Genomic DNA, 14,332 nt, shown 5'->3' with positions numbered 1-14,332 from the left:
AATTTTCCTTCTTGCCTTTCTTTTCACAAACCAATTATCATCCCACAATAGAGTGCTTGTACTGAACTATTGTCACACCCCATTGCACCAGTCAAGCTATTTTTGTTACAGAACAGTTTTCTGATTACCTTCACTAACCCAGGACCTCAGTTAATCATTCTCTAATTGTGATGTTAATTCATTTTAATTTTTAACCTGCCAGTTCCTCCTCTAATTTCTTGCTATTATTTGATGTTGTATGTCAGAACCAATGTTGCAAACTACACCATGTTTACTCTGCATGCTATGATCATAGATGCAAATGCAAATGCACAGAACAAAGCTATCAAGTATTGTGAGAGTTCACTCTCAAGTAACCCTATACTACTGCAAAACTGTCAAGGCTTTCATAGCCACTTGTTGACAAATTGCCTGTTGGCTTTTGTCTTGAGTTTTTCTGAAGATTTTTCTGATATTTAACCAGCATAAGTGATTGGCATTCTCCAAGTTTCACCCTCTGTTCCTGGTGCCACCAGCAGTGGAGGGTGAAGCTTTAACAATGTTAGGCACTTGTGCTGATGAAACATCTGAAAAATCATAAAACAACTGTTGGCCGAAGAACCTGAGCCAGAAGCCAAAGGCAATTTGCTTATCATATAGAGTGAATAATTTTACAAATGGAAACACCCAACAAACCTGAGTAAAACAGAGGTCACAGTGTTCCATCTCTGTAATAAGAGATACACTGATGAGCCAAAACATTATGACCACTGCCCACCTTGACATAGTATGCTGCCTGGTGGCACTGAGTGCACATGAAGTGACAAGAGAAATAGATGAGCAGAGCAGAGATGAATGGGGAATCATTCTAGCAATGTTAAGTGTTGCAAGTGTAGAAATCTGCTGACTTCAACAATGCTGACAAGAGCTACATTGTTGTGGCCCAGTGCCTGGGAGTGAACATCTCAGAAATGGATAATCTGGTTGGCTGTTTGTGTGATACTGTTGTGACCATCTATGAAAAGTGTCTGAAAAAAGCTGAAACCACGAGAAGGTGACAATGTGATGGACGTTCATAACTCATCACAGAACATAGGGATTGGAGGCTTGCCTACTCTCTAATGCAGAATAGGCAGCAATCTGTAGCAGATCGGACCACAGAGTACTGTGGTGGTGTAGGCACAATTGTTTTGTGCAGTGTTGAACATGGTGTTCCACAGCAGGGGACCCCTATGTGTTCCCATGTTTACCCAACAACATCATCAGTTATACTTACAGAGGGCACGGGATCATTGAGAGTGGACCACAGATCAATGGAATCATGTTGCTGGTCAGATGAGTCCCATTTATTGCTAAACACTGTCAATGATTGTGTCCAGATATGCCATAACCTGGGCTGCTTGAAACATGCAATGCGCCACAGATGAAGGCCAGTGGGAGCAGTATTATGTTATGGAGGACATTCACCTGGGCTTGTATGGGACCTGCAGTTGTAATCAAAGGCACCATGACAGCTGTGGACTATGTGAACATTGTTAGGGACCACCTGTAACCCCTTATGCTCGATGTCTTCCCAGCAGTGGTGGCATCTTCCAGCAGGATTACTGTCCCTGTCACAATGCCAGAATTGTGCTGCAGTGGTTTGAGAAGCATGATAGTGAACTCACATTGATGTCTTGCCCATCAAATTCAGCTGATCTGAATCTGATGAAACCTAACTGGGACACTATTGGGCACCAGCTCCGTGCTCACAAATCAGCTACCCATAAATTACAGGAAGTGTATAACCTGTGCATAGGCATCTGGTGGCATGAACCTCTGGAAACCTATCAAGTACTTGTTGAATCCATTGCTCTCAGAACTGCATTTCAGAGGTGGACCAACACAGTTTTAACTAGATGTTTATAATTTTTTGGCTGATCAGTATTCATAGTAAGATACATGTGTTATTTGATGGCACTGAAGTTTTCCCTTATGTACTTCCCAAAGTGTCTAGCTGTAAGCCTTGACTGAACACAGCAATTAACCAGCACTACACAGACCTATCAAAGAAGCTTAGCACAAGAGTAAATTTACTCCACAAAATATCTGCAAACACTTGGGAGCAAATGCAGATACACTACTCTGTTCACTAGTATACTCAGCTGCTGAATATTATGCCCCTGTATGGAAAAATAATGCACATACAAACAACACAGACATACATCTGAAAGAGGCCATACAAACCATTGCTTGTATTGTCAGATTAACTCTCATATAATTCTTTAGATGACAGGTTACCACACGAAGTCAGTTCTACATGGCTCTTTCCAGATTTCCCCAAAGTTTCACAAGCTACCTTGGTTTTATCTTCATACCACAGAAGTTTTCAGTGCCATCAATAAGTCGAAAGAACACTGAAATGATCTTCCACCACAGAGTATGAATCACATTCAAATTTCCATGAGGGAAGTTGTAGAGTTCTATCAACCTAATCACCACTGGTCAAGATTTGACAAATCCAAACAAGACAAGGGAGATGTAGCAACATTTTGAAGATGCAGGCTTATTGTTAAAGTACAGCATGTGAATGTTGTCCAGAGAAACAGATAACAAGAGATACTGAGAAGAGTTGCCCATCATGTTTCTATAGGTGGTCTGAAAGACAAATGAAGTGACACCAAGTGCTGCAATCTGGCTGTCAAACTTAAATCTTAATTTGTAAGTAAATTATATGTGTATATGCATATGTTCTGTAATTCCAAATGACAATAGTATTGGTAGTACTAGTAATAATAATAATAATAATTATAATAATAATGGTAATAATAATCCATACAGGTTGCCATATAATTTCTATTTTCATTGTCATTCTCCAATCCCTTGAATAGTTTTCCATGTTTTATGTACAGTCATTTCATGTTGTTATTCATCCACTATACATGCTTGTTTTGCAGGTATACTTCCATCAGTTAACCATCCGTTGCCGTGGGTAAAGGTATCATTGATGTCGATGCTGAAGTTGAGCCGGCACCCTCGAAACACACATGGTCCCTCAATAAGTTCTGTGGCGGAGACGTTCTTCAACTTGTTACTCCTCTTGTCGGCGGCAGAGGTAGTCATTTCAATGTTTTCAATTGTTTTGTAGACTGTTTGACGTGAACGTCGACGGTATCTTCTGTATGGCATCTTGGCAGCGTTCAATGCAGTTGCCTGTGCAGCAGCAGCAGCGCGAATGAACCGCTGCGCGGCGTTCGCTCGCTTATATGGACGCGCGGTAGCGCGTGACCTTGATTCGGACTTAGCCGATTTCACAGTGCCAGCCGCGCGTTATCCCGGACGCGGGCACTAGTCGCACTAGGGACAGTGGGGAAGGTGAGGTATATACAGATTTTCCAAAGTCTTTATTTGCCAATTCTCCAATATGGTAAGTACGGTAAGCGATGATATCACGATCGACGAAACTCTCGAGGCCAGCAACTGAAGGAACACCACTTCCTCCACAAACAATGGCTACAGTTAACCATCCGTTGCCGTGGGTAAAGGTATCATTGATGTCGATGCTGAAGTTGGAAAATCTGTATATACCTCACCTTCCCCACTGTCCCTGTATACCCGTAGTAGACGTAAGATTTCTGTAAATGAATCTGTATATATTTGGACTAAAGGCAAAGGTGTATGTGAGTATGTTAAATTTGTTGGAGACTGTACTTTGTATTTTCACAAATAAATTGATCTGTAGCGTAGCTGAGAACTGGGGCGCGTACATCTAGGATCTGTCGGCCATAGAGCGAGAACAGCATGTCATGTCATGTTTGTGAGCGCTTGACCTTTGACCCCGCCGATAAGTGTCCTACAAGTGTCTACCTCAGTAACCATTCCCCAACATGTATTTCCCATTTCTCTTACTAAAGCCACATCTCATTCCTAATGAATTACTGCTCCACTTACTATGTCAGTTCAGGAAAGCACCTCTGCCCCTTCCCACTCTTCCTCCTTGTTCCCCTCAGCCAGGCCACCTAACACAAACACTCACCCTGGTTGGGCTGCACCACCAGGATAATGTAGCTGCAAGTGTATATGTATAAGGATATTTTCATCAGTTTATTATCTCTCAGCAAGGATGTTATCTGAAAATTTAACCACAAGTCAGTCCTCTTTATATGACTGTCTATTGCTTAAAACCTCAACAATAAGGTGAGTGATTGTAACATAACAGGTGAAACTGTGCACCTGAAACAGAGTCATCCACATATACATAAAGTTATTAATTTCTGCTTGGGTAATTGGTACTGATATTTCATTTTCTATGTTCATTTAATAATTAATTTCTATATTAATAACTGTAGAAGAATTTGAATAACACAATGCAAAATGGGCAAGAAAGAATAAAGTAGTTGTATTGATTAGTGGTTGCTGGTATGGTTCGTACAGTATATTAAAAATAAAAATAATTGCAATTAAAAAATATAATAGTACAGGATAGAATAAGTGTGCAGAATTGTGTAATACATTTGGTTTAAGTATCTGTATATTGTGAAAAGTGTTTGTTTGCAAACGAATGATGGTCAGGTGTACGGATGTTAATTTGAGTAGAGCAGTGTCACCTGACAAAATGCAGGACAAAGAAGCAAGGCAGAGATCATGGGCTTTGATGTGCTGGGAGCCATGCAGGCAAGGTGGGCTAGAATGGCCTGGGACTACATGAGTTTTGATTCTGAGGCAGGATGAGGCCTATAGGACTGTTTAGAAGCGAGTCTTTGGTTTATAAGTTTGTGAGCTATGAACATAGTGGAATTATGGTGACTGTGATGTAGTGAACTGTTTATTGCCTGCCACTGCTGTGCTAAATTTTTTTTATATATTTGATTGGACCATTGTGTATAGGACCATCATCCTAGCTAAGCAAGTTTCTATGAATAAAGCAACAATATAAGTCTAACATGTGCTAAACATACATTAATATACCTAATTCTCGATTTCATAGCTCAATTTACTCTTACATATCTATACTTCACTGACTGATCTCACAGGCCTCCTTAATAATCATTTATGTAATGGCATAAAGCAAAGGTATGCAACAAAACCCCTGTGCAGATGAGCCATTTAACATACTGTGCACTCGCCCTCTGCTGGACTTCAAGCAGCAGTAGTTACTGCTAACTGTTGGTAAGACTGCAATTGGTTAGGCTCATTCTGGATTGGACTGTTTCATTTCCATTTAAAGTACTTTGGGACCGAGTGTTCCAGGAAAAGTATAGGCCTGTGAACACAGTTAGTGTGTGTGTGTGTGTGTGTGTGTGTGTGTGTGTGTGTGTGTGTGATCAGAGCTATACGCAGTGCATAACAGTAATGGTCTAGCAGTGCAACCATTGTGCATATGTGAATATTAATATAACGGTAGGTGGCAGTGCCTAGTTCATGCTGTAACATTTTGTGGGACAGTCTGTTTCACAAATTTGGGACCCTGCTCATCCATGTGAATTTCTCAGAGCTGCAGTGTTCATGCTGGTGCCAGTCCATGTGGCAGCTGTAGTGAAACGTAGCTGACTGTACCGGCACTGGTGAGTGTCTCTGCCTTTGCCTGGCCCTCTCTGCACAATTCCCCAGCCATCTCCACGCTGCCACCCAGTCATTTCCACACCATCACCTGCTCCATGTGTTGCAGTAATAGTTGACATCGCAGAAGCCCCAAGTTAAGTACAAGCATCTGTTGCATTATATATCTTGCATTGCTAGTCATCAGACATGGCCAATGAGATGCAGAGACTTTCAAGTGAATGCAGATCACAGGATATTAGGAGTGACTGCAGTAGCCCTGGTATCCCAAAGGAGCATGGTTGGATGCCAGGAACAGAACTCACACATTATTGAATGCACTGATTCAAAATTAGAAATTAGAAATTAGAAAATCTAAAATCTGAACTAGATGCAAGTGTAAAATCTGAAATTGTCAGTTTAAAAACTGAACTTGGAGATAAAATAAATGCAGTAAATCAAAAGTTTGCGCTCTTGGTGAGCATATTCGAAAAACTTGAAAATAAACTAGAAACTTGTGAAAAAACTGTGAAAGTCATCAGCAAAAAAATATACAAATTAGAAAAGTAGTTGGGTACCAAACTGGGGACTGTAGAATCTGAATTTGGGGGACAAATTGAAGCACAGGAGAAGAGGTGCAGGAACTCCACACAAAAGCTGAACTAGATTTGGCAATTAAAATTGGTAATGAAAAGTTAAAAGGGGAGGTAGGAAATATTCAAGGAAAGATAGACAATCTGAAGGAAACTGTAAGTAATGTAGCAGCTGGGCAGGCAGGTATGATAGGGTGTCCCATGGAAATTGGTAGTAATACAGGCTGCGGCAGCGTTCATAGTGTAATTTGACTTGCGTAGTACAATAACGTACTGCAGGAATGCATGCCAGCTCGTGGCACATTCATGTACTAACGAGTTGCCATTTCAAGTGTCACAGTGATATGGAGTTGTGGAGTGCACAGCACCATGCCTTTGCTGTTGAAAGTTATTTCAAGAATAACGACTCTGTTATTGCTACCCAGCGCCTATTTCAGCAACATTACAACTTGGGAAATCAGGGGAAAGTTCCACATAGACAGACCATTATGAGGTGGGTATGTGCATTTTGAACAACAGGTTCTGTTTGCAATGGGAAACTGGGAAGAAGTGAAAGAACTGTGCAGACACCAGAAGCCGTGGAAGATGTTTGTGCTGCACTACTGTGTAGCCCAAAACGATCTGCTTGTCATAATGTGCAAACTGTGCATATGTTTGATTTCTCGTTCAGGAGAATATTGCACTTAAGATCTCCATTTTCACCCATATAAGCTGCAGATTTTTCAGGAAATTAGGTCTCACGATTGGGTTTCACGTGAAACATTCTGCGTAATCTCCTTCGCCAAAATCCACAAATGTTGTACACCATCCTGATGTCAGTTGACGCTCATTTCATGTTATGTAGTTGAGTGAATAAACAGAATATGCATTATTGGAGTGATGTAAACCCACATGAACTGCACATCAAGCCCTTGGACAGTTCTCGTGTCACAGTGTGTGGTGGAGTTGCTTCCTTTGGGTGGGATTATTGGCCCTTACTTCTTTGAGGATGACAGCAGTGTGGCTGTAACTGTCACCAGTGAACGCTGCCTAAATATGCTGCAAGACTTTGTTCTTCCCCAATTAGATATGGTCATATGGATCTGGAACAACTATAGTTTCAACAAGATGGAGCGACCTCACATACAGGCAGAATTTGCATTGATTTCTTGTGACAGGCATTTCCTGGTAGAGCAATTTCCCGTTTTGGTGACATTTCCTGGCCACCTCACTCACCTGACCTTTCATGTGCAGACTTTTTCCATTGGGGCTACCTGAAGCAAGACGTGTTCCAACCACGTTGTGCCACCATTCCTGAGTTGAAGGATCGCATCAGAACTGCCGTCCCAGGGAATACATTACGCCAAGTTATGGAAAGCTTCCAACGCTGCCTGGATGAATGTGATGTGCAGAGGGGGCAACATTTGACGGGAGTCATACATTCAAAGAGTAATCCACACAGTGGACAATAACGTACACATTAGTAAATGGCATACCTTTAACTATTAATTGACATAATGGTGTGTTTTTAATGTCCTACTATCAACACTGCCGCACCCTGTATAAAGCCATTCAGTGGTAAAATAGGTACCATGCGCTAGATTTCTTGGCTAAGTGCAAAAATAGCTTTATAACAGGGATGAGTGAGGAGGCAAAAGTAAAGTCTGTAAAAAGACAGCTGGAGGAACCAGCTCAGACTTGGGCTAACCAACTTGCTGATGAATTTGTAGACTATAAGAAATTTGAAGCAATGTTCTTGCATAAATGTTGGGGACAGGCCAAGCAATTAAGATTGGAAAATGACTTCTTAAATGGGCCAAATTATGGTAGAGAAACCATGAGAGAATTTTGTGTGAGAGAACTCAGCAAACTAATACATTTAGATAGACCATTAGGGGTACTAACGGAAATATCAACATTAAAAATAAGGCCGCCAGAGAACTTGCAATGTGACCTAATGCACAGCCCTACTGATTCAGTGGAAGAGTTTTTGAATTTTGTTGAGAACGTGGACAGGGCACTGTGGTATAAACCAAAATTGGTGGAATACAAGGAAAGTAGCACAAATCAGAATAAGAGTAATAATTATGGAAAAATTTCCTTAACAATGTGAACAGGTGTTCAAGTACTGGAAATGGGCAGAGTGACAATGACAGGGACTGGAGAAACAGGCAGGAGAGAGAATAAAGAAACCATTTGGTCTCTGGAATGTGATTGACTTGATGCTGTATGTTGGCAAGTGATATGGTAATGATAAAAGGAGAAATTTCTGTTCCAGTATATTAGTTATATACGTGTAATAGTTTCAGCATACTGGGAGATTATTATGTATATTGACTTATTGTTGTGTGCACACTTGTAAGAAATTTTGTAGGAATTATGGTCTCTGTTGGGTAAATGTAATTGTTATTTTGGGAGATTTGTTCAGTATTTGTAGCCAGGAATAATACTGGGGTGTGGAAAGAAAACTTGTGGGGACAATAGGTTGTTTTCTAATATGGCAAGAAAACTTGCACCTGTAGCTTGAGGCACATGCGTGGGGGTGGTGCAGGTTGTGAGCTGGCCAAGAATTAAATAAATAAATAATTAAATAAATAAGAAGTCTCAGCAATGGAAAATATCTGTAATTTAAAAAAAAACTAGAAATTATATGCAATGAACTGGTAATTACTGTTTGCTGGGTGAAGTAGCACATAATTTACCTGCGGGAGTAATGGTTCTGAGATTGATTCACAAGGAGTTTGCATTTGTTTGAAGCTTATCTGTGCACTCTGTTCAGTGTTTCAAGATCTTTCACTTGTGAAATGATACAGTGAACACATCATAAACCAAGGAGGATTTCAATAGCCTGATTGCTGGGAAGCCATGGGATCACAGTTACAGGCAACTTTTGATTTTGGTCATTTGTTTGACATTTGTCACAATACGGTTTGGCTGATGAGAGGAGTACAATGCACTGGTGGCTGTGCTATAATGTGAGACGTATGGTCTGCTGATGCAGAGATGGAGATGGGACTCAAGGAGGAGGTCCTTGCTGTGCCAGCAACTGAACAACTGCAGTTAGTGCATACTCAGTGAAGTGATGTATAACGACAGGGAGAACTGAAGATAGGCAATTCCATTTAAATTGATTTCATTGATGCCTTTAGAGACCAATTATTGAAATGATTAATGTGTTTAGAATCTAGAGATCACTTATGGTTTGGATGTTTAGTTGCTTACACGTCTTATTTCAATGCCAAAATTTTTGCCCCATGAAGTTACTAATAGCCATCACAGAGGTAATGTCTTCGTGAAGTGGAGGTATGTAACATAACAGGTGAAACTGTGCACCTAAAACAGAGTCATTGACATATACATAAAGCTATTAGCTTTTGTGTGGGTAGTTTGTACCAATACTTTGTTTTCTATGTTCATTTAATAATAAATTTCTGTATTAATAATTGAAGAAGGATTTGAAGAACATAATGCAAAACAGGCAAGGAAGAATAAAGTAGTTGTTTCAACTAGCAGTTGCTGGTACAGTTCATGCAATATATTAAAAATAAAAATAATTGCAGTAAGAAAATATAATAGTATGGGATAGGATAAATAAACAGAATTGTGTACTGTATTTGATTTAAGTATTTGTATATTGTGAAAAGTGTTTGTTTGTAAACAAATGATGGTGAGGTATATTTGAGTAGAGCAGTGTCACGAGACAAAATGCAGGGCAGAGATGCAAGGCTTTGGTGTGCTGGGAGCCATGCAGGCAAGGTGGGCTAGAACAGCCTGGGACCACATGAGTTTTGATTCTGAGGCAGAATGAGGCCTATAGGACTGTTTAGAAGCGAGTCTTTGGTTTATAAGTTTGTGAGCTGTGAACATAGTGGAATTATGGTGACTGTGATGTAGTGAACTGTTAATTGCCTGCCACTGTTGTGCTAAAACTATTTACAGATTCGATTGGACCATTGTGTACAGGACCATCATTCAAAGCAAGTTTCTATGAATAAAGCAACAATATAAGTCTAATGTGTGCTAAACATACATTAGTATCCTTAATTCTCAATTGCACTGCTCAATTTACTCTTACATATCTGTACTTGACTGACTGAACACATAGGCCACCTTAATAATTATTTATGTATGGGCATAAAGCAATGGTGTGCAACAAAACCTCTGTGTGGACGAGCTGTTGAACAAGTTGTGCACTCACTCTCTGCTGGATTGCAAGCAGCAGTAGTTACTGCTAACCATTGGTAATGTTGCATGATTACCTTTATTCTTCACATTACAGTAGTTCAGGGAAAATGTGCTTGGTAGTGCTTGTGAATATTATGAGTCATATGTGACAACTGAGAAATAAAATCTTTAAATTATATACAAATATGTTCACTCCAACTGTGGTACAATCATTTTTTTAAAAAAATCAGTTTGTGTTAAGCACAATTTAGAAAACACTACTTGTCACAATAAATACTTCTTTGTAATATAACCCTGAATTATAAGTTAAATATATGTGATTTCATAGGATCTCATAACATTATATATTTTTATCAGTTGGACAATCCTCTAGTGCCACACTTGTTATCAACTTTGTCATTTGTAATAACACTTATAAATATACTGAGGGCTTAACAAATAAATATACTCTTTCATCCCTACATTGTGTCAGTTATTCTATTTCATGCAGAAGGATATAACAAGAGACTACATGTGAAAAAATCAGATTTTGCCATTCAAAGGCTTACTTTGCTATGCTAAATCTTAGTCAGCGGCTTGCAATAATAGGTACTTAGATGTATCATCTGTAGATTTAAACTGACTATTGTACATTTAAGTACAAATAAGAACATACATATTGTCTATCATGTAATGAAGCAGTTATTTTTCCACTGTAAATTATTGAGAGAATCTTGAATGCGCATTTTATTTTTCTGAGTATATTTGTACTTACGTTTATCTCTCAGTTCGAAACAACCCTGGGTATTAGTGTGACAAATTTTCTGCCGTTACATTTTTATAAATTCCCTTCCCCCCATTTTTCCTGTTGCTTCCAGATACATATTTGCACAAGTTTTCAGTTTACTTAATCATATTTTATTTGCCAGTTAATTTTAGTTCATCTTTTATTTTCATTTCAGAGCCATAAAAGCATGTATGAAAATTGACATCTATTCTAGAAGCAAAATTTCATTAGAATCCTTACCATGATTGGAATGATATGAGTTACTTGTCCTGTCAGTTCAAATACTATAACTGATACAGAAATTGTGTGAGTAACAGCACCAGAAAATGCTGCAGCTCCTACAGTGGCATAACCACCTGGAAATAAAACAATATTACATTAGTTGTGAGACTGTTCTTATTTCAACTTATATGAACACATTTCTTCAAGATCTCACTATGTCTAATGAGACTACTTGTGCATCAGCATTGTATTAAACATTACATGTATTTTGGACAATGTGGACACAACAGTCATAGAAAGAAAGATAACAAATGTATAGGCCTATTAGGGCTTCAGCTGTTCTAGGGTCATGATCAGCCACACCTTGATGGAGCTGTGAGGCGAATCAATGTCGGGTTAGGGATGGCTCTGGGGCAGCCAACTTTGCTCATCTTTCTCTGGTGCCCTTCGGGACTATCAACACATGGGGTTTCACTAGGCATGGCCTACACCTAAACAGGACTGGGAAGGGAAGATTGGTACAGCTGATACATGAAAGTATAGGGGGTGGACCTCGGGCCACACATGGTCAAATACATGTTGTCATGGGTAGGAAAAGTAAGTCCTTTTTAGGATAAATCCAGACAACAGGTTCCCTGCCTAAAGAATATCTCCAGCACTTTAAAAAATACTGAAACAATCACCCACAAGACAGATTTTAACACTCCAAATATCACACACACCAGATGTTACAAAGAAAAACAAACAATTGGAAAGAGTAACATGGGGCATTTCACAGACTTAACAATCCTCCATCAAAACATGCAATCAATAAAAAATAAAATACAACTATTAGATGTTGAGCTCCAATCTTTGAACTGCACAGTAGTTTGTGTTACTGAGCACTGGTGTAGAGAGACAGAAATACAACATGTAGTGCTATCATCATATGAAAGGGCAAACTCTTACTGTAGAACTGCTTCAAAGGGTGGAGGATCATGCATTTATATCAAAAAAGGAACACAATTCAAATCAAGTCATGACCTCAGTGCAGCAAGTGAAGACAAACACTTTGAAATATCAGCTATTGAATTAACAGGGCTTGATATCACCATAAAATTAATCATTTTATGTGTGTATAGATCTCCCAGTGGTAGTCTGGACAATTTTTTCAATAAATTAACAGAAGTTCTAGATAAAGTCTCAAGTACAAAGGTCAACATAATTTGGTGTAGGGACATTAACATAAACATTAATACCATAAATGAATCCAGCAGCACCCTCATAAATATCCTTCAGAGTTTTGGCATGTCCCTATTGGTCAATAGTGCAACAAGGGTTACTACAATGACTGCATCAGTAATTAACCAGGTGGCCACAAGTACGGACAGGGAAAAATGTGATGGATCTGTAAAAGATCTCAGACTATCAGACCATCTCTGTCAAATAACAACAGTAAAACCAGGCATCGAATAATTCCCTAAACTACAAGCCTACAAATAACATCTATCAGAAATCAAAATAAAAGATTTTTCAAAGGACTAGCAAAACAAAGCTGGGATGAAGTGCATAAGGAAACCAATGTGAATATGAAATTCTCTAAGTTCTCCACATTATTTAAATTGAACTTTGAAAAGGTGTTTCCAAAAGTGTGCATGTCTATATCAACACCTCACAAAACAGATGGATAACAGCAGGTCTTAAGAAGCCCTCCCAAACACTTAAATACCTCTGTCCCATGAAAAAGAGTTGCAATGATCCAGAATTCTTAAATTTCTATCATAGATACAAAAAGATCTATAGGAAGGTGCTGATTGCTGCAAAAAAGACATTTAATGACAAAATAATATATAATACAGAGAATAAAAGCAAAGCAGTCTGGAATGTTATAAAAAAGGAAACAGAGAGAGACAAAGAACCACAGAATAACATAGTGCTAAGGGAGGGGCATAAGGTAATAAATGATACACAACACTTAGCAAACTATGTAAATGAGCATTTTTCAAGTATTGCAGAGAAGTTACAGCAAAAATTACCCAAAACAAATATAACACCTGTAAATAATGTTGCACTAAATACAATGATGTTACCAACCACAGAGAATCAAGTCAATAAAACTGTTCAAAAACTAAAAAATAAAATGTCAGTAGGCTTAGATGAAGTACCAATGTGTGTACTGAAACAATGCATAGAAATTATACAAGGCCCCTTAACAAATATAATGAATGAATCCTTCACATCAGGGACATTTCCAGAGCAGCTAAAACAGGCAAGAGTTGTACCTTTGCTTAAGAAAGGTGATGCAGAAGACGTAGAAAATTACCAGCCCATTTCCATGCTGTCACCATTCTCGAAAATAATAGAAGCAATTATGAAAGACAGATTAATGAATTACCTGAATAAATACAATCTTTTAAGCAAATCACAGTTTGGTTTCTGAAGTGGCAAAAATACGGAGTTAGTCATAGTAGAATTCACAAAGGTTGTACTTGATGCTCCTGACAAAGATGAGTGGATCTTTCTAAGGCCTTTGATATAGTTGACCACAAGATTCTATTAAATAAATTAGAGGCATTAGGAATAAGAGGGGTAGCTAATAATTGGTTTTGATCATACCCAACAGATAGGGTACAAATAGATCCAAACATTTAGTAAAATGCTTATCAGAACCAAAATACATTAATATAGAGGTTCTCCAACGTAGCATATTGGTACAAGTACTATTCCTGATATACATCAATGACTTTCCCAGTAGTGTTAATCATGGTGAAAAAATTCTCTTCGCTGATGACAGCAATTTTATAGTCACATCAAAATAAATTATCCATGGTTGTCATGGTACATATTATTACTGATTCAAAAAATGGGTTTCTTAGGTTACAGACTTTCTATGTACTACTTACAGGTAGATGAGAATTGTAAATATAAAATATTCTTTGCAGAATTTTAGGTACAGTTCATTAAACTGTCAAACAAGAAATGTCCTTTTTATATTTTTACACTACAAACAATGCTCTTCATTAAACTGACTCTACTCTATAAATTTCTCTGGAAGTATTCTTTCACATTATACCCATATTCAGAAATGAAATAACTTTTAATTTACTCTTGC

The 14,332-nt window shown here is 38.5% G+C and overlaps 1 protein-coding gene across 2 annotated transcripts in view; it reads right to left on the bottom strand.

Annotated features, from left to right (window-relative positions):
* LOC126248447 (chloride channel protein 2) overlaps positions 1-14,332 on the bottom strand; it is a 526,989-nt gene that overhangs the window by 42,208 nt on the left and 470,449 nt on the right. For both annotated transcript variants that reach the window (XM_049949432.1, XM_049949431.1), the window contains exon 12: positions 11,260-11,375. In XM_049949432.1, coding sequence (XP_049805389.1) covers positions 11,260-11,375 — 116 coding nt within the window. The remainder of the gene's footprint in view (positions 1-11,259; positions 11,376-14,332) is intronic.

This window comes from Schistocerca nitens, chromosome 3, assembly GCF_023898315.1.
Source record: "Schistocerca nitens isolate TAMUIC-IGC-003100 chromosome 3, iqSchNite1.1, whole genome shotgun sequence".
NCBI lineage: Eukaryota > Metazoa > Arthropoda > Insecta > Orthoptera > Acrididae > Schistocerca > Schistocerca nitens.
The sequence above is the reverse complement of the archived record's forward strand: the minus strand, read 5'-3'. Positions and strand labels throughout refer to the sequence as shown.